Source organism: Lissotriton vulgaris, chromosome 6, assembly GCF_964263255.1.
Source record: "Lissotriton vulgaris chromosome 6, aLisVul1.2, whole genome shotgun sequence".
In the NCBI taxonomy this organism is placed as follows: Eukaryota; Metazoa; Chordata; class Amphibia; order Caudata; family Salamandridae; genus Lissotriton; species Lissotriton vulgaris.
The window spans coordinates 1838632781-1838652139 of NC_141694.1; the positions used below are offsets into that span (position 1 = coordinate 1838632781).

The 19359-nt window shown below is 44.7% G+C and overlaps 1 protein-coding gene across 1 annotated transcript in view; it reads left to right on the forward strand.

The window, feature by feature from the left end:
- The window catches only part of TMEM214 (transmembrane protein 214), a 357109-nt gene that overhangs the window by 320631 nt on the left and 17119 nt on the right, over positions 1-19359 (forward strand). Inside the window, exon 16 of the mRNA XM_086928122.1 lies at positions 12335-12486. Within this exon, the coding sequence (XP_086784248.1) occupies positions 12335-12486 (152 nt within the window). The remainder of the gene's footprint in view (positions 1-12334; positions 12487-19359) is intronic.

The window sequence follows — 19359 nt, forward strand, 5'->3', positions numbered from 1 at the left end:
ATACTGAAAGTTGCACAATTTACACAAATGCCCGAGGGGCACGAAAAACCATATACTACAAAAGTGGAATGCGAATTACTAGCAGGTAAGTAACTATTCTTAGAGGCTTTAGAACCGCTAGGCCTACAATACTGAACCCTTGGATTAGAAGCAGGAGGCCCAGGAACTTCGTGTGCAGAGTGGAAACTCTTACGCGCAATGCTGGACAAAGTCTATGGAGGCTAGTAAATGCACAGTTAGTGTTCTCGGGCGAACCCGACTAGGTAGGTCAAAAACGAAAGTGGATCTAGACACTTAGAGAGTGGTCCTACGCTGGAGCACCGTGGTACTCGATTTACCTAGCCCAGGGACTGCGGCTGCATCGGGTTCAAGTGACGTCGGGAATTCTCGTTGATGAACCAGGAGCCTGAAGTGAAAGTTGCTGGCAGGCGACCAGTGAAGATGTTCCGGGCTGATCCAAGGATGGATCAGTGAAGAAGGATACCTGTAAGCAGAGGGGACCGAGTTCTGAATCACTAGCGAGTGATTAGGTGGGCACCAGTATGGCACCGGACGAGGTCCTTTCAGCCAGGTGAAGAGGTGACACTGGATTCTGCTGCTGCACGGACCAGGGCGCTGATGTCTACCAGGCTGGAGGTCTGCGAGCTGTCCCACGTCGGACGTCGGCGATGCTGAAGGAGGCAACAAGCCTTGGCTAAGGCAAGCCCACGTGGCGACAAAAAATGGCGTCTGGAGTGGACCAGGAGGGTCCGAGGAAGTTCCCCTTCAAGAGGAGACAAGGGCTAGTCTAGAGGAGCTAGACCAGCGGTGAAACAAACGTAGGACGTCGTCTGGAGGGTCACTAGCCAACGGGCAAGTTACCGGACAACGTGGCAAGCGACACAGGAGCAAAAGGGCCCCATGCAGATCTGGTGGATGCTGGGGGGCTGGACTTCGGTGCTCGTGCTGCTTGGGGTTGGGGCTTCTCTTACCCCAGTGCACCCACTCGAGGGTCCCTCGGCGGTCGTGCTGGATCAGTGTCGTGCTGGTTCTGATGATAGCCGGTTCCTCTGGTCTCGTCGCACCCACGGTTCTCAGCTGTGCTGTAGAGGCAGGTAGAGGTCAGAGATGGCAGGGAGTCCGGGTCTCGTCGTGCTGGTCGGTCTGGTTCCGGAGGAAGGACGTGTAGCAAACCGCAAGATACTTAGTTGGTGCCTGCTGATGCAGGGTGACTACTCCTTAGTCACAAGGGAGAAATCTTGAGAAGAAGTCGAGAGTTCCTTTCGTAGAAAGTAGTTTCAGGATTCAAAGATGATCTAATTTGGGAAGGGGGCCGCTCCTATCTTTATACTAAGGAAAGGGGCTGGCACGCGACTAGGTCCTGCCCATGGGTTGGACCAGGAGGGGGGTGGTTACACCCCTCTCCCTTGTCCGGACTTTCCCCAGCTCAGGGACTGGTGTGCCCCTGGAACTGGTTCAAACCGGCAGATGCATAGTGAGCACCGGGGTGCCACTTGCAGTCCCCTTCCTTCTCAGACCTGCCTACCTGGGATACACAAAACCCTGTCTGGGATGGTGCTAGCACCACCCCTGACAGGAAACCCTTTGTCCAAGCTCTCCTCGCTGGAAGGACTCCCAGCAGCAGGAGGTCAGACTTGTGTCTGTGGTGGCAGCATCCATTTTGATATGCTGAGGCTCGAGTTAACTTTAACCGGGGTTCACAGTTACATACATGTCGTGTCCCTCTAGAAGGGTGGAATGCTAACCCCGTCGCCAGAATTGGCGAGGGGTTAGTATTCCAATTCGTATGACACCTTACTCGACATGTTTTGATAAAGCGATACCAAAGATAGCAAATAACTGCGAGGATTATAATGCACTTAAGAGTATATGGTACGCGTTATCATAGAACAGCTATTAGGACTTGGTTCTGCAAGCTGCAGACGGGCTCAGTTCATGCCAGAGCACCATCTCACCTGATTTCAAGCACTCCCCCTTCAGGATTGTTAAGGCCTGCCATAGGAGTGACTGATAGGAATACATGTGTCCATTTTAGGGTTAGATATAGGTATACTATATCTAAAGCAAAGGGTGATTACACCACCTTGCCCCAGCTGTCGTGCAGCCAGTTGTGTCAGATTTAGATGGCCAGCCAGGGGTGGCATAATACATGCTGCAGCCCCTGGTAGGCCCTGGGTACACCTATGCCCTGGGTACAGGGACTGATAAGGTGGCCCAGTACCAATTGGTAAATGCACCTAAGGTACACGTGTCAATTTAGAGAGAGAACAGCTAGGCTGTGGGTCTGATTAGCAGGCCCACAGCCAGGGAAAGTCGTAAACCAGTGAAGCAAAAAAAGCAAAAATCTGGGGTGATCATACGATTGCAGACCCTACTCTCCTACATGTCCTATCAGAAAGGAAAGAGGCAAGCAAGAAAAGGGCCTTATTCTTGATCCCTATCTCCGCTAAACTGTGGATCCGGGTCTTCAACCGTATCAAAGGAGGCCGATGGGTCAAGGAGCATGAAGGTAGCAGGTCTCCCCCCTCCCCTCCTCCCACGCCCCCATCGGTCTAGTGAGGTCCTTAACTCCATGGCTGCTACAGCAATTTTCGCTGTGTGCTGAAATATCAAGAATCCCATTGTTCATGACGAGCTCAGCTCGTCATGAGTGTATGAGAGGTGTACATCATGACGAGCTGAGCTCGTCATGAGTGTTGAAGGGGTTAAGTCTTCCATCACTTTGACCAGTGCAGTTTCGGTACTGTGTCCTTTAATGAACCCGAACTGAGTCAGGTCCAGGATGTGATTAGCTAAGATAAATTTAGACCGTGCTAAGGTAATAATTTTTTCAACAGCTGTAGAGGGATGGAGAAGGCATGATATAGGGCGGTAGCAAATTGGGTCAGTTGAGCTGAGAATAGGTTTTTTTATAAGAGGGAGGATAGAAGCCTGTTCAATCCCGAAGGAAACACGCCTGTGGAAAACATTGTGTTTAAGGTATCAGACAGATTGTTTGTGTTAATATCTGGTGCTGGTTTGAGTATCTGGGGTGGGGGGGTCATATGGGTACCCAGATTTAGCTCCCATAAGAAGAGCCGCTACTAGACAAGGATAAGTGGGAGTACATTCAGTGATGGGGTTTGTTTTACTCTTTCTTTAACTGGGATGTCTGCTCCTTTGGTGCTGTGCAGCTGGAATTATCAAATATCAAATGTATCAAAAATTTGATTGACCTCTTTAAAGGTGAAAACTAAGGTATCGCAAAATTGTTGACTGTGAATTGTCTCATTGTTCTTAGGAATTGAGTTATCAATTTGGTGACTAGCTGATAATGTTCCTTAGTGGAGTTGAAGGCCTTTTAAATCAACTGTGTATAGTCATTACTTTTCTCTTTGAGACTTCTTTTTTGTACTTGGTTAGTGCTAAATTATTAGTTTTTTTTCTTGGCTGTCGTAGAGCCTCCTCCAGCTCCTTTCTTTCCTTCGCCAGGCTTGCTTTTCCAGCCTAAGGCCTTTAGTAAACCATTTTGCTGAAGGTTCCTTCCTGTTGGGGAATGTGGATTTAGGAGGAACTAGATTGCGGAAACTGTCATTATGCCAGTCTGAATAGTAATTAGATGCTAACTCTGCATCACAAGGGAGTATGGATTGAATATGAGCCAATATTTAGGGTAAAGTATCAGAGTTCAATTTATTCCATGCTCTGCATACAGTAGGTTCAACTGATTGGGATTGTTGATGTGGTCTATTTGGACTAATAATGTCAAAAATGATGGCAAGGTGGTCTGACCAGGTAAGTGGAGATACCTTTATAACTGTAATATGAGGGCTACTGGTAAAAATACCATCTAATGTATGGCCTGCTAAATGTGTGCTATCCATTATGATCTGATTGAGCCCTAGACACTTAAAAATCTCCAAAAGGACTTCTGTTTATCATCTTTTGCTTCCAGATGAAAATTAAAATACGCTAAAATAGGGAAATGATCAGATTGAAGGCTATACCTGGCTAGTAATTGAAAACAACTGTTTTTAATTACTGTTAGTGCCCGGTAGGCGATATAAAAGTGTGCCTTTAACAAAACTGTTTATACTGACTGCCTAAGCGAAACACAACTGCCTCACAGTCATTGCATTGCGTTGCAAATAGCCTTCTCTTCCAGGGGATCCTCATCAATAGTCATAAGCACTGAATATTCCCGCCCATGTGTGGGACCCCGGAAACAATATAAAAATATATATGTAAAAACACATATATCTCGCTCCACATATATGTACGTACATATATTATTTTTCTCACACCAATGCAGCTCCAAAACTGAGGCTAAAACAATGTAAACACATGTACATGTACTGCAATTAGTAAGGAAACAAAAAACACATTAGGTCAAATATCCCTTGAACTTTGTGTTTTAATGAGTAAAACCACTAATAAATCCTGAAAATTGCTTATAAATAGACATTGTTAGCCCTCAGGCTGCATTGTAAAACAATAGCATAGAAAATGAAATCATTTTCAACAAAAACTGGCACCGTGCCTATAAGGCAGCCCTGACCCTAGGCTTCCCATCATGCCTCAGGGGTGACAGTTAGGTCAGTTGTTCTTTCCGGCTCCTTCAGTCAGGACCCTGGTGAAACGTCTCCTTTTCTTTTGACTTTCTTGTTTCTTGTTAATCTTCAATTTTTGCTTTCAGTCGACGTCTTTTAGACCTAGGGTGCTACTACTACCTTTTTTAGGCTTAAAAAAAGGTGTTTTTTCTGTCAAAATGTCTTCCCTCTTTGACAAATGCCCTTCATGTGGAAGGAAGATGGCCAAGACTGACACTCATTCAGTGTGTATCCTGTGCCTACCAGACTCTCATTCTTCGAAAACCTGTGAACACTGCCAGGTTTTAACATCCAGAACTCTCAAAGACCGAGAGAGAATTCGAGTTTATGGACTTTCTGAGAGAGGGAGATCTCCCAAAAAGCAGTAAAGTCTGAGGGCGCGGTCGTCGTCGAAAGAGGCCCCGACTTGTTCACCATCGGGATCGGCGTCGAAGAAGCAGGCGACGGCGACAAAGAAGACGTCTTCAGCGTCGAAATCCAAGGGACCTCCGCTACAGACAGCGTCGAGGGGTAGGTCGCCGTTGAAGCAGAAGAGCTCAACGGCGAGCCAACCGGCGTCGAAGCGGCATCATCATGCTGTGACGTCGAGGCATTCTCCGTCGACGCCTGGCCACCGGCGTTCGGCGTCGAGACAACCTCCGTCGACAACTAGTCGTGGTCGTTCGGCGTCGAGGGAGCCTCTGCTGACACATCGTCGATCGACGTCGAAGCAGCCCACGTCGACGCCTTGTCAATGGCGTTCGACGTCGAGGCAGCCTCCGTCTCATTCGGACAAGCAGCATTCGACATCGAGGCACCCTCCGTCGCCGCCAGAGCATTGGCGGTCGACGTCTAAGCAGCCTCCGTCGTCATCGAGCAGGCACCCTTCAACGGCGAGACGCTGTATGTCGAAGGACAGTCATCGACACTCGAGGTCGGCATCTAGGAGATCACGGTCGACGTTGAGAGAGCGTCTACCTGCTCGGCGTCGAAACAGCCACCGTCGACGGATCAGCGGAGATCCAGGGAGCAGGGCGACTCGCAGTCAGTGAATATCTCTCCCACAAGATCACAGGAGAGGTCGCCTTTGAGGCAGGTGGTGCAAGAGATGGAGAGTGAGCCATTGGACCAGCCTCAAGTCCGAAGGTCTTAACTGGGTTCCCCAGGATCAGCATCGGCTGCGGAGGTGGAGCAATCACCAATACAGGATCCTCCCGCCAAGAGAAGGAGGGTCTCAGAAGAGAGAGGTTGGTCGAGGTCTTCCTCTAGACGGTCTCTAGTGAGCCTGTCGTCATCCTCCTCGGCATCTCGAAGTGGCAGATCCTCGGATGGGGAAATCAGCTCTTCGGATAGGGAGAGGTCCAAATCCCCTGCAAGGTTGCAGCAGGATCAAGCGGATCAACCTCCTCCACGTTCACGTTCGCCAGTGAAGGATCGCACCCAAAAATCTCCTCCTGTTCGTCTTTCCCCAAGGTGGTATAGACCTCTTCACCACTGGGCCAAGGACAAGGAGACGGCGGATCGGTTGAGGGCGTATCGAGATCAAACCTCCCGCCGCAAAGAACGGTCTCGTTCTAGAGGGCATTCAAGTAAAAGAAGATCTAGTCACAGGGAGCGATCTCATTCTAGAACGCGCTCAAGTAGGAGAAGATCTAGGTCCAGGCGGACTCATAGCTCTTCAAGTTCATCGAGGTCCCGATCTCACAGGAATTACTCTCCGACTCTAACAAACAGTCCACGCTCGAGAATATCCCCAACTGAGGATATTTTCTCGTTCCAAGACATCTTGGGCAGGGGAGCCCAGACACTAGGAGTGCCTATGACAGCTCCGCAGGTCAAGATGATGGTCATCTTCGAAACCCTGCAGCACAGAATGGCACCCAAACCCTTATTGCCATTGGTCCCGGGTATCATGGATCCGGTGAATGAAGTCTTCCTGACTCCGGCGACGGTGAAGTCAGTCCCAGCGAGGATTCTCAAGAAATATCGTCCTCCTGAAGAGGATCCTCTGTTCCTCAAGTCTGACCCACCTCCAGATTCAGTAATCATTGTGGCGGCTAAAAAATCCAATGCGGTGGCCTCCTTGTCCACGGTACCGCCGGATAAGGAAAGCAAGTTACAAGACTCATGGGGGAGAAGAGTGTGTAACACCTCCGCTTCTTTCCTCAAGGTCTCCAATGCGGAAGCTCTGCTGGGCAAATATGATAGATCTCTGTGGGACTCGCTTCAGAGGTTTTCTGCAAAACTCCTCCGGAAGATAGAAAGGACTTCGAGGAGATTCTGATGGAGGGCAGTCAAGTCTCCAATCAGATTGTAGGGGCGGCGGCAGATGGAGCAACGCTGGCTGTGCATGGTTATGCGCATGGAATCACAGCGAGGAGATCCTCGTGGTTGCGCCTAACAGCATTGAAACCCGAGGCTCAAGCCAGAATACTAAATCTTCCTTTTTCTGGCACATCTCTCTTTGGGGCGAGTGCTGATGAGGAGATGCAACGGATGAAAACTGAATTAGACACCCTTAAAGCCGCGGGCTTGAAAAGAAAAAGGAATCACGGAAGAAGTTCCGTTCTGACAACAAGGGCTCTTCGAAGCAGAGGGTTCAAACCCCTCACTGGCAGAAGGGCCAGAACCAGCAAGGCCAACAAAAATCGCAATATAAAGGCAAGCGCAATTCCAAAGGAAACGAGAATCAGCGCCAAGGCAACAGCTTCAATAAGCCTCAGCAGAAGCAATGAGTCTTCACTTCCCCCAGCGCCGTTGTCCACTCCAGTGGGGGGAAACATTGCACATCACAGGACAGAGTGGCAGGCCATTACAAAAGATCAATGGGTGTTGTCTACGCTGCAGAATGGGTACTGTCTTCGTTTTCATCGTCTACCTCCACCCGTTCCTCCAATGTCAACGTCAAGCCACCAGCTACAAATGCTAAAGAAAGAAGTAGCGACAATCCTCGAAAAATCAGCCATCGAGAGGGTGCCGGTGGCTCAAAGGGGGAAAGGAGTCTATCCGAGGTATTTTCTGGTCAGAAAAAAGGGCCAAAAGGCAGAATACAGGCCTATTCTGGACTTGAGAACACTCAATCTGCATGTCAGAAAAGAAAAGTTTCGCATGTTGGCGCTTCACCGAATATATCCACATCTCAGGAAGGGGGATTGGATGTGTTCGCTGGACCTTCAAGATGCGTACTTTCATGTCCCTATACGGCCCGATCACAGGAGATTCCTTCGATTCCGGGTGGGGACCTCCCACTACCAGATCAAAGTCCTGCCGTTTGGGTTGAAGTCGGCCCCCAGGGTGTTCACGATGTGTGTCGCAGTGGTGGCGGCAGCTCTACGCCGCAGGGAGTTCTTCGTATACCCATACTTAGACGATTGGCTGTTGAAAGGTCCTTCTCCAGACAACGTAAGGAATCAATTCCAGACATGCATATAACTGTCAGCGTCCAGGCCTGCATGTCAACTACAGCAAGTCTGTCTCCCAACCCACTCAGAAGATTCACTTCCTAGGAGCTCTGCTAGACTCAGAGGTAGGAAAAGTGTTTCCTTCAGAGGACAGACCGTTTTTGATAACGCTCAAGTGCCAGCAAGTTCTTCGCAACAGGACTCAAAGTGCGAAAGATAGCCTCCCTCTTAGGGTCGATGGCTTCATGCATCTTCTTAGTACCGAACGCCAGACTTCGGATGCGTCCTCTTCAGCAGGATCTGGAGGACAAATGGGACCAGCAATCAGATCAGATCACTTTGTCGGAGGTAGCTCGATCTTCCATCCCGTGGTGGACAAAGAAGCATAACATGCAGGTGGAAGTTCTTCCATCAACCTCCTCCTGCACAAACGATCATCACAGACGCGTCTTTACAAGGCTGGGGGGCGCACATGAGGCCTCTCCAAGTGCAGGGTCTGTGGTCGTCCAAAGAAAGCACCTACCACATCAACTTGCTGGAATTGAGAGCAGTCCACCTGGCTCTCAAAGCGTTCCTTCCCTCGCTTCAGGAGGAAATGGTTCTACTACAAACGGACAACACCACCACGATGTACTATTTGAACAAGCAGGGAGGAACACGCTCAAGGACTCTATCTCTGGAAGCTCAGCGCATCTGGCATTGGCTTCTGGCTCGCAAGTTGTCTGTTCAAGCAGTCCACCTCCCAAGAGAGCAGAACGTGAGGGCGGACGCACTAAGTCGGCACTTCGAAGACAGAGAGGACTGGGTTCTCAACGACGAAGTGCAGGAAGACATTTTCCAGTCTTGGGGTCGTCCTTCCATAGATCTCTTCGCGGACGACGTAAACAGCAAATGCCCAAGCTTCGCCTCAAGGTTCTACCGACCAGGAACGAGAGGGAATGCTCTTTTGATCGACTGGTCAGGGGAATTTGTGTACGCCTTTCCACCCCTTCCGCTGATCCCGAAGGTGGTGAGCAAGCTGAGTCACTCGTGCACAACAATGATCCTGATTGCCCCCGACTGGCGGAGGCAATGGTGGTACACGGACCTACTTCACCTGTCAGTGTCTCCTCACAAGAGGCTTCCATGCAGGCCGGACCTGTTATCAAAGATGAACGGGAGGATTCACCATCCCAACCTTCCGTCACTGAACTTGGCAGCATGGCTCCTGAGGTCATTCATTACGGCCATCTAGGACTGCCACAAAACTGCATGTCCATTCTGAGAGAAGCACGGCGTCCTTCCACAAGACACTCTTACGCATGCAAGTGGAAGAGGTTCAATATGTGGTGCATGCAGAATGGTCACAATCCGGTGAAGAGTCAGGAAGAAGCAGTTCGTCCCTACTTGTTGTACCTGGCTAAAGCAGGCTTGAAGTTTAATTCCATTAAGGTGCATTTAGCCGCTATAACTGCTTATAGGTGATCACCTTCACAAACCTCTTTTTTCAGTTGCCAGCGGTAAAAGATTTCCTGCAGGGCCTGAAAAAGGTGTACCCTCCTGTATGTCCTCCTTCTCCTCCCTGGGAGCTGAACCTAGTACTATCAAAGTTGATGTGCCCTCCTTTTGAGCCAATTCATAAAGCTACTTTACAGCATATTTCCTGGAAAGCAGCTTTTTTGGTAGCGATTACGTCAGCCCGTAGGGTGAGCGAGATTCAGGCTCTCTGTACCAAGGAACCATATACAGTGTTTCATTTGAATAGAGTAGTGCTGAGAACGCACCCTTCTTTCCTGACGAAAGTGGTGTCAGATTTTCATGTCAATCAGTTGATCTCTCTGCCCACTTTCTTTCCCAATCACTCTACTCCAGCTGAGAGGGCTTTACACTCTTTGGACCTGAAAAGGGTTTTAAAGTTCTATCTGGACAGGTCCAAGTTTATTCGGCATTCTGATCAGTTATTTATTAACTATGGATCGATCAGAACTGGTCATGCAGCATCGAAACGTTCCATTTCCAGATGGATAGGTTTGTGTATCAAACTTGCTTACCAACTGGCGCAATTACCCCTAGAGCGCATTCCACTAGAGGTAGAGCTGCCACGGCAGCTTACCTGCATAATGCGCCCATGTCTGAGATTTGTAAAGCGGCGACCTGGAGGTCTGTCCATACATTTACCAGACATTACTGTCTAGATTCTGACACGAGAGCAGATACCCAGGTGGGCCAGGCCTCCCTGAGGAATCTGTTTAACAGCTGAGTTATTGGCTTTTGTGAAGTGGTTGGGTCATGTACTTCTCATTTACCTGCAGGTGGTTGATTGGCTTGCTATTCTATTCAGTGCTTATGACTATTGATGAGGATCCCCTGGAATAGAAGGATAAGTTACTTACCTGTAATCCTAGTTCTCTTCCAGGGGTATCCTCATCAAAGTCATAAGCAACCCACCCGCCTCCCCAGGTAAATGAGATTCGGTACTATTACAATCTTATGGTTGAGCCCTGTCTTCAGGGTTATACAAAGAAAAACTGACCTAACTGTCACCCCTGAGGCATGATGGGAAGCCTGGGGTCAGGGCTGCCATAAAGGCACGGTGCCAGTTTTTGTTGAAAATGGTTTCATTTTCTATGCTATTGTTTTACTATGCAGCCTGAGGGCTAACAATGTCTATTTATAAGCAATTTTCAGGATTTGAGTGGTTTTACTCATTAAAACACAAAGTTCAAGGGATATTTGACCTAATGTGTTTTTTCTTACCTTACTAATTGCAGTACATGTACATGTGTTTACATTGTTTTAGCCTCAGTTTTGGAGCTGCATTGGTGTGAGAAAAATAATATATGTACGTAAATATATGTGGAGCGAGATATGTGTTTTTACATATATATTTTTATATTGTTTCCGGGGTCCCGCACATGGGCGGGAATATTCAGTGCTTATGACTTTGATGAGGATACCCCTGGAAGAGAACTAGGATTACAGGTAAGTAACTTATCCATCAACTCACTGCAATATATTGCCACCTCTCGAACTGCCTGTCCAACCTAACGAGTGTATAGCCCATGGGAACGGCTACCGCAAAGTCTAGGTTATCCTCTCCCCAAGTTCCGGTGATAAAAAATGCATCCAAGTGTTCATTGACGATCAAGTCTGCTAATTCGAACTTGTTTGGGCAGGAGGCGGGTCTTAATGCACGATGCAATGTAGGTCCTCTATAATTAGCGGGGGTCTGGTCATGTGAGTTGCTTGAAGGGCATTGGGCCAGGTTTAAAATAGCTTTCTTATAGTTTCTACACATCAGCGCTGAAGAGTTTGTCAGCGAATTCAGATGTAGGCAGATATAATGAGGGTAGCACGGGATTCACAGGGGGGCGAGAGCCTTATATAACTATTGATATGGGCATCTGAATGTGGAAAGAAAGGTCCAGGGGTCCTGATGGTGGGAGGGGTCTGGGCGCAGACGGGCTTGCCTTAGGCGTGCCCACTGCACGGACGCGATCCGGCCTTATTTAAAAATCCTCTTATAGTAGGGCGGCATGTCCCGACTGAGCGTCAGAACACTGTAGTAAAATGACTGGCAAAATCAATTGGGACTTTGAACTGGGACCCAGCTACCCCTAAAACACCTCCAGGCTCCCTGTGATATTAAGGGGAAATCAGTTTACTCCAGTATTGGAACTTTCATAGATTTACATGCTTGAATCATTCCCCGTCATCGAGATGGGAGTACCCGGTATATCAAAAAAGCAATCTTAAATCAATACAAAGTAGAAAAAAGGCCTAGGCCCCTTTCAGATTTGTAACCCATAACTCTCGTTTTGTAAAAGAGACCAAAAATAATCCTTGAGCCAATCAGTTTTCTCTTTTCAATTACAGTTTTTGGACAGAATTCTTATCTTTCATCTGCAGGATCCATCTTCCGTGCTGGTTTATCATCACTCTGACTTTATTATGTCAGGAAAGGAGAAAAAGGGTCTCTTGGAAAGGGGAACAATGCAGAAATAAAAATAATTGATCATTTGTGAAGACTGATGCTTAACTAGTCAACAAAATCTTTATATTGGTCTTTGAATGTACTCTAGAAACTCCTATATCCTATGCCGGATAGTTTTTCCCTCTGCATGATTTGTTTGTTATTTGTGTTTACAGTATCCTTTTCCTGCATAACCATTTGAGGGGTGTGAGGACTTTATATAAATTTGGGGAGTAAAGGAAGAAATGTACTTGTGAGTGTTGCAAATTGCTTTTTACAGGATATCACTAGTGTTGCTCTTTTTATCCCATGGACTTTCAATTTCTATTTGTTTCTAGTTCATCTTTCTTAAGTAGATGAATATACTAAAGAATGCTTTTTTCAATTAACATGTGTTTATCCTTATTTCCCAGCTTCAGTCTAGGATTCCAGACTCACTGATACATGTTTTAGAGTACCTGAGGGAGTTTGTACTATATATTCACCAGGTGTACATATTGCCTAGCATCCAGTATATAGAAGATGCCCTCGAGAGATGGTGGAAGCATTTCTTAGACTCGTGCAAGTGAGTGGTACATTTCTTGCTTAAATATCTTGACTTATTTATGGAGAATTGTATTCTCATTGTCTTATGTGTAGAAGTATTACCAACCATTACACTGTTTTGAAAAGAATGTCAGTATTCTAAATGGGTGACAACTGATGGCAGAGCAACTTAGTGAACCTCAGTAGTCGGGACCTATGTTCCCTGTAAGGTGCATGCATGCGCACCTTACACTTTCACAGCGCCCAGCACCTCTGCAGGAACGCACAGCAGATTACGGCATGTAGAGAAGGACTTCTCCCGCTGCTCATTTAACAAGCATTTGCAATGCGAGAGTTTAATCTGTTGACATTGTAAATGACCATGCCTTTTATCTATATTTTAAAAACCAACATATAAACAAAAGGCATTTTCATTTACAATGCCAATAGCTCAAATTCTCGCCAATGCAAGATCTATTGCATTGTAAATGCTTGCGCACCGCCAGCGCATAATAAATTAGGCGGGCGCCGTGATTATGCATGGCGCCCGTGCATATATTTTTTTTAAAAACAATGCTCTAATGGGCGCTGTGCAACAACAACATGCGCGGTGCCCGTGCATATTAAAGTTAGCGGGCGCTGTGCAACGGCATCATCGCGAAGCCTTGCACCGTGTTTTCATTAATTAAGCAAAGAGTTCTTGTTAAGGGCTAATACAAGCTATACAGGAAAGACGGTGAAATGTCCAGTCCTGATGGAAGGTTACAAATGAAGACAAGGCAGTACTAAGGAGGAACTAACAAGCCTATTAATGAATCAAAATCCAGCATTTACAAAGGGCATTGACATAAGCCAATGAAAAATAGGGGCGGAGAGTAGGTGGGGCTTTAAGTCCATATTCTAATACTGCATGCCTTGCAGCAGCGCATGCCCTCCCCAGGCTCGACCTAAAAAGAATGCAGCAGCATGGAAGGAAGTTTTCTGTTCACGTGCGCGCTGCCAAAGGGGAACGAATCCAGTTGAAACGAGATTCTGCTGAGGTCCCATCAATATTCTGATTCGGCACTTCAGGGTGACAATGCAGCTCTTTAACCACATCGCTGCTGCCCATTTTCCCCTCCGGTGCTGAAGAATTCAGATTTACATGATTTCATGACGAGCTCAGCTCGTCATCAGCACAGCTCCACTGTGCCTCATGACGAGCTGAGCTCGTCATGAGCATGGAAAGGGTTAAGTAAATATGCTATTGCATTTAACACCTTTATAAACCCTTTTACTAGAAAGGACTTGACGAGGTGTTAAGCATTAACGTGTCAATAGGCTGTAGGGGAGACACAGGTTCTCTATAGGGCCATTAAGCTGGGCTTACAGGCGTGTTTATTATCACAAGCGCTGCCTGCAGTAAACACAAATGCATGGAGTGTCCCATACCTTGTAAAACGCAAACAGTATGTCTTTACGCATTTAAAACGGCCCTTAATTTGCTAAAGTGGGATTCCTTTTTAGCTGTCTCATTCACTGATCGAGACCACTTTCTGCTCATTCCAAACTTAAAGACACATGCATGGCTTCAGGAACAAGCATTGGCAAAGCCAATAGGTTTCGTCTATCCGAGATCTATTGGCTTTGTCAATGTTTTATTAGATATACTGCAGGGCAACACAGGCTTAAAGTAAAGGAAAATAAGTGCCAAATGACAGCCAGCGTTGACTGCGTCATAGCGATTATTTTACCTCTTTAAGACATGTTGCATGGCAATCCGTGCTGCTATGCAGTATAGCTAAAAAAGCATTGACCAATCCAAATAGCTCTTGAATATGTGAGTGCTATTTGGCTTTGTTTATTGCTTTTGTGGCGACAGGAGGTTGGAGCAGTGCATAACAGAGGGAAACATAAAAAAATAGGGGGTGTTGTCGGAGGTCTCCCTTAAATAAGAAAAATAAATATACTTAATTTAAAATGATATATCAATAAATATATGTGTGTGTGTGTGTGTATATATGTATATATGTATATGTATGTGTGTATATATATATATATAGTTCCAAAGTTTTGCTACGATAAGCAATACACGCACTCAGAAAAGGTACAGCTCGTGGGCATTTATTTTCAAGGTAACGCTACGCGTTTCAGCACGAAAGTGCCTTGGTCACACGTAAACGTGTGACCAATGCTGAAACGCGTAGCGTAACCTTGAAAATAAACGCCCACGAGCTGTACCTTTTCTGAGTGCGTGTATTGCTTATCGTAGCAAAACTTTGGAACTATTGACATTACTCGGCGGCAGGGTTGGCCGAGTGGAGCACGCCACCTGACTACGGAAACCGGATCCCGGAGACTAACCCTCTTGCAAAGTGATATATATATATATAGATATATATATATATATATATATATATATTATCCGCGCTCCTATCGCACCATGCTGATGGTAAGGTGTGCTGATAATTAAAAAAACTCACCTGCACTCTGGGTCTTCCGTTTCTTCCTGTTGTGCTGTGGCTCCGGATGGTGGGCGCTTCATTGAGAGGAAACGAGCGAGATATATATATATATATATATATATATATATATATATATATATATATATATATATATATATATATATATATATATATATATATATATATATATATATATATATATTACCTACTGGCGGTCGCCAGTAGGTATATATAGTTAGGATTTTTTCTCTATGGGATTTTTGAAAATTCTATGTCTAATAACTTTGGCGTTTGTGGACGGAATTGGCTGAAATTTTCAGGAAAATGGAACATTTTGTTTCTGAGCAGCCCCTGACAATTTGGGGGGGGTTTCATCAAGGGGGTGCCGAGAAAAAAGGGGGGTCCCAAAACGCGTTTTTCCCATGTTAATTTCCATAGGGCGGTTGGCCTCACTTTTAGCTCGAATGGCTGAATGGATTTGCACGAAACTTGGCAAAATTGTAGGGACTGTTAGCCCGATGTGCCTTTGCTAGGTCTTAATATATGTGCTCCAGTGGATTTTGAGTAATTTAGGTTCAAAAAAGATATATATCTGGGCGGAGCCTAACCACACATCTGATCTGATTGGCTGTCAGCACTTCATCCAAGAAGTGTTGGCAGCCATCTTGGGACCAATATACATGATAGCACCTCATTAAAAAGCATTGTAGTTAATAGAGGGTTTTAGGACTTTAGTTACATTATAAATCATTTGTTGATGGTACCATACTCGTTTTAGGAATTGTGGTGGGTTCTAAGGTGATTTTACCATGTGAAAAAACCTTCTGCTGTAATATCATGAATACTGTTTGAAAGAAAACTAATATCTCATGATTTTCCCACAGTGGTTTGGAAGGGGATCTATAAGCTAAACTGAAAGCATATTTTCTGTAAATTCACATTATCTTTCTCAGTCATGTGAAAATGAAGTCTGACATTCTCAGTAAAACATGTACATCCAACAAGGACAGAGACTGTCAGTTGATTCCTTTGTGTTCTACTGCAGCCTCCCAGAGTGTTCTAAAGGAAAACTAGAGCGCTAACAGTCCTACTTATTACAAAGGTATGGCACACCTGAAGCCATCTTGATTGGAATAAAGTGGTAACTCTTAAAACATTTAATTTAAAAAGAAACAACATGAGGGGGTATATTTTGCCATAGAAAGTATGATTAGTGCTGCAGAATGAAAAATTAGGGCACATTTTGAGTGACTTCTCAAATCCTTTTCTATTTCATTAAAACATTCTGACATGCAGTCTCCCAAAATGGCCACCAGAGACAAAAGAGCCCAAATGTAGCCCAAATATCACCCAGATGTAGCCCAAGTATAGCCCAATGACAGAATGTCCCAGAGTGTTCTAAAGAACAACTAGAGCGCTAACAGTCCTACTTATTACAAAGGTATAGCACACCTGGAGCCAACGTGATGGGAATAAAGTGGTAACTCTTAAAACATTTAATTTAAAAAGGAACAAAATGAGGGGGTATATTATGCAATAGAAGGTATTATTAGTGCTGCAGAAAGAAAAATTAGGGCACATTTTGAGTGACTTTTCAAATCCTCTTCTATTTCATTAAAAAATTCTGACATGCAGTCTCCCAAAATGGCCACCAGAGACAAAAGAGCCCAAATGTAGCCCAAATATCACCCAGATGTAGCCCAAGTATAGCCCAATGACAGAATGTCCCAGAGTGTTCTAAAGAACAACTAGAGCTCTAACAGTCCTACTTATTGCAAAGGTATGGCACACCTGAAGCCATCTTGATTGGAATAAAGTGGTAACTCTTAAAACATTTAATTTAAAAAGGAACAAAATGAGGGGGTATATTTTGCCATATGAATTATGATTAGTGCTGAAGAAAGAAAAATTAGGGCACATTTTGAGTGACTTCTCAAACCCTCTTCAATTTCATTAAAAAAAATTCTGACATGCAGACTGAAACATGCACTTTGAATACCAGCAGCAGACGTCCCTGGTGAGCAGTAGCTTTACTACAGTGATCTAATGTGCAACTAGAGTGCTAACATTCAGAATTTATGGCAAATGTGTGACACATCTGAATGCCTTCTTGATGGAACCAAAGTAAACAAGCATTGAAAATGCAATAGATCTCGCCCTCGTTTAAGTTAAAGCCATTCTGTTTGTAATGAGGTGGCTTTTTATCTTTGCTTTTATTAGTGTTTTTTCAACTTTCATGTAAATAACATGCATCTGTATGCATATAAGTATATGTATGCATGCATTTATGTTTGTATTTATATAGATATACAGATGATATATGTTTATATATGTATGTATGGAGTTACTGTCGATGTGTATATATATATATTCACTGAAAAAACCATAGGTTATAGACCATATATAGTTAGGAATTAGCATTTACAAAACCTTGAAAATTCACTGAAAAAACCATAGGTTATAGACCATATATAGTTAAGAATTAGCATTTACAAAACCTTGAAAATTCACTGAAAAAACCATAGGTTATAGACCATATATAGTTAGGAATTCGCATTTACAAAACCTTATTTTACTCACACAAAACCATTGAAATTCCATATATAGTTAGTTGCACTAACTATATATCGCGCACCCGCAATCCACTGCTGATGATGTCACTGACATGGTCAGTGACATCACTGATGACATCACTGATGACATCTCAAATGACATCACTGATGACATCACTGATGACAACATCCAGTGACTGTATGTTTCTGTAAAGTTAAAATATGTCTTACATATTGAAGAATGAGTGGATGTATAAGTGTCTGGATGAAGGATTTAGTAGGTGCATGACTGACTGTATGAGTGAGTGATTAAATGTGACTCACTGAGTGCATGGGTTAGTGACTAAACTGTCTTAATTTGTGCATCATTATGTCTGTTGTTCTGTAAACTGTTGCATGTTTTGATAAGTAGCTATATGAGTAACTATATGGGTTATTGATTGGTTGCCCAAGTATTTGTATGGGAGACTGAGTGTGTGTGTGGGTGGCTGGGAGGTGTATGACTCTGTGCATAGATGTGTGAGCAGTTGATTCACTAGATGTATGGTTTCAAAAGTGCATGTGGAAACAGCTGTATGGGCGGTTGACTGTGTGCATGAGTGTATTGGTGAGTGAATGGATATCTCAGTGCTACATGTCAAAGTAAGTACATATGTAAAACACAGTACATGTGAGAGTTGACATATATAAATAACTGTGCATAAGAGCCAGTGAATGTGTGAGTGGCTGTATGGATCATTGTGAACTTGTATCAGGGATTGTATAAGAGAGTAAATATGTGTTAGTATATGTTTGAATAAGTAAAGTTTGTATAACTGTATAGTTGAGGAAATGGAGGTGTGATTGATTCTTTGCATGACTGACTAGGTGTGTGAGTAACTCCATGGATGAGTGACAGTCTGTGAGTGTCTGTTTACACTGATTGTATCTAAGGTTATATTAGAGTCTGAAGAGGTTCATCGTATTATCACATGAATGATATCATCAGTGATGTGATCAGTAATGTCAAATGAGATGTCATCAGTGATGTCATCAGTGATGTCATTTGAGATGTCATCAGTGATGTCATTTGAGATGTCATCAGTGATGTCACTGACCATGTCATGAATGATGTAATATGTGACATCATCAGCAGTGGATTGCGGGTGCGCGATATATAGTTAGTGCAACTAACTATATATGGAATTTCAATGGTTTTGTGTGAGTAAAATAAGGTTTTGTAAATGCGAATTCCTAACTATATATGGTCTATAACCTATGGTTTTTTCAGTGAATATATATATATATATATATATATATATATATATATATATTCGCGCTCCTATCGCACCATAGATCTCGGGTCACTCATGAGCGGGTGCTTCAAACGCGATGGTACACGCGTTTACAAATCCTGGCTCGGACTCCATTGTTATCAAACAAAGTTCAGCACTCCAGGGGTATAGGCAAGAGTTTCTTTATTTCGCCATTAGCTGTTAGACTCGTTTCGGACGTGTGTCCTTCGTCAGTGTTTACTCAGAAAGTCGCAAGGCGGCCACTTTAAATACGTCATTGTGGCATGCCGATCACCATTAGATGACGGTGTCGAAATCGCAGATGCGCATATATGAATGTGGCGGCCTTCTTTAAATACGCAAATTAATGCGATTTTAAATGCAGTTTGTTGTTACTGCAGCTAATCTTGCCGTGTATCGGCATATCTGCCGCTCTAGCTAGTGTGACCTTACTCCCACATTCATATATGCGCATCTGCGATTTCGACACCATCATCTAATGGTGATTGGCATGCCACAAGGACGTATTTAAAGTGGCCGCCTTGCGACTTTCTGAGTAAACACTGATGAAGGACACACGTCCGAAACGCGTCTAACAGCTAATGGCGAAATAAAGAAACTCTTACCTATACCCCTGGAGTGC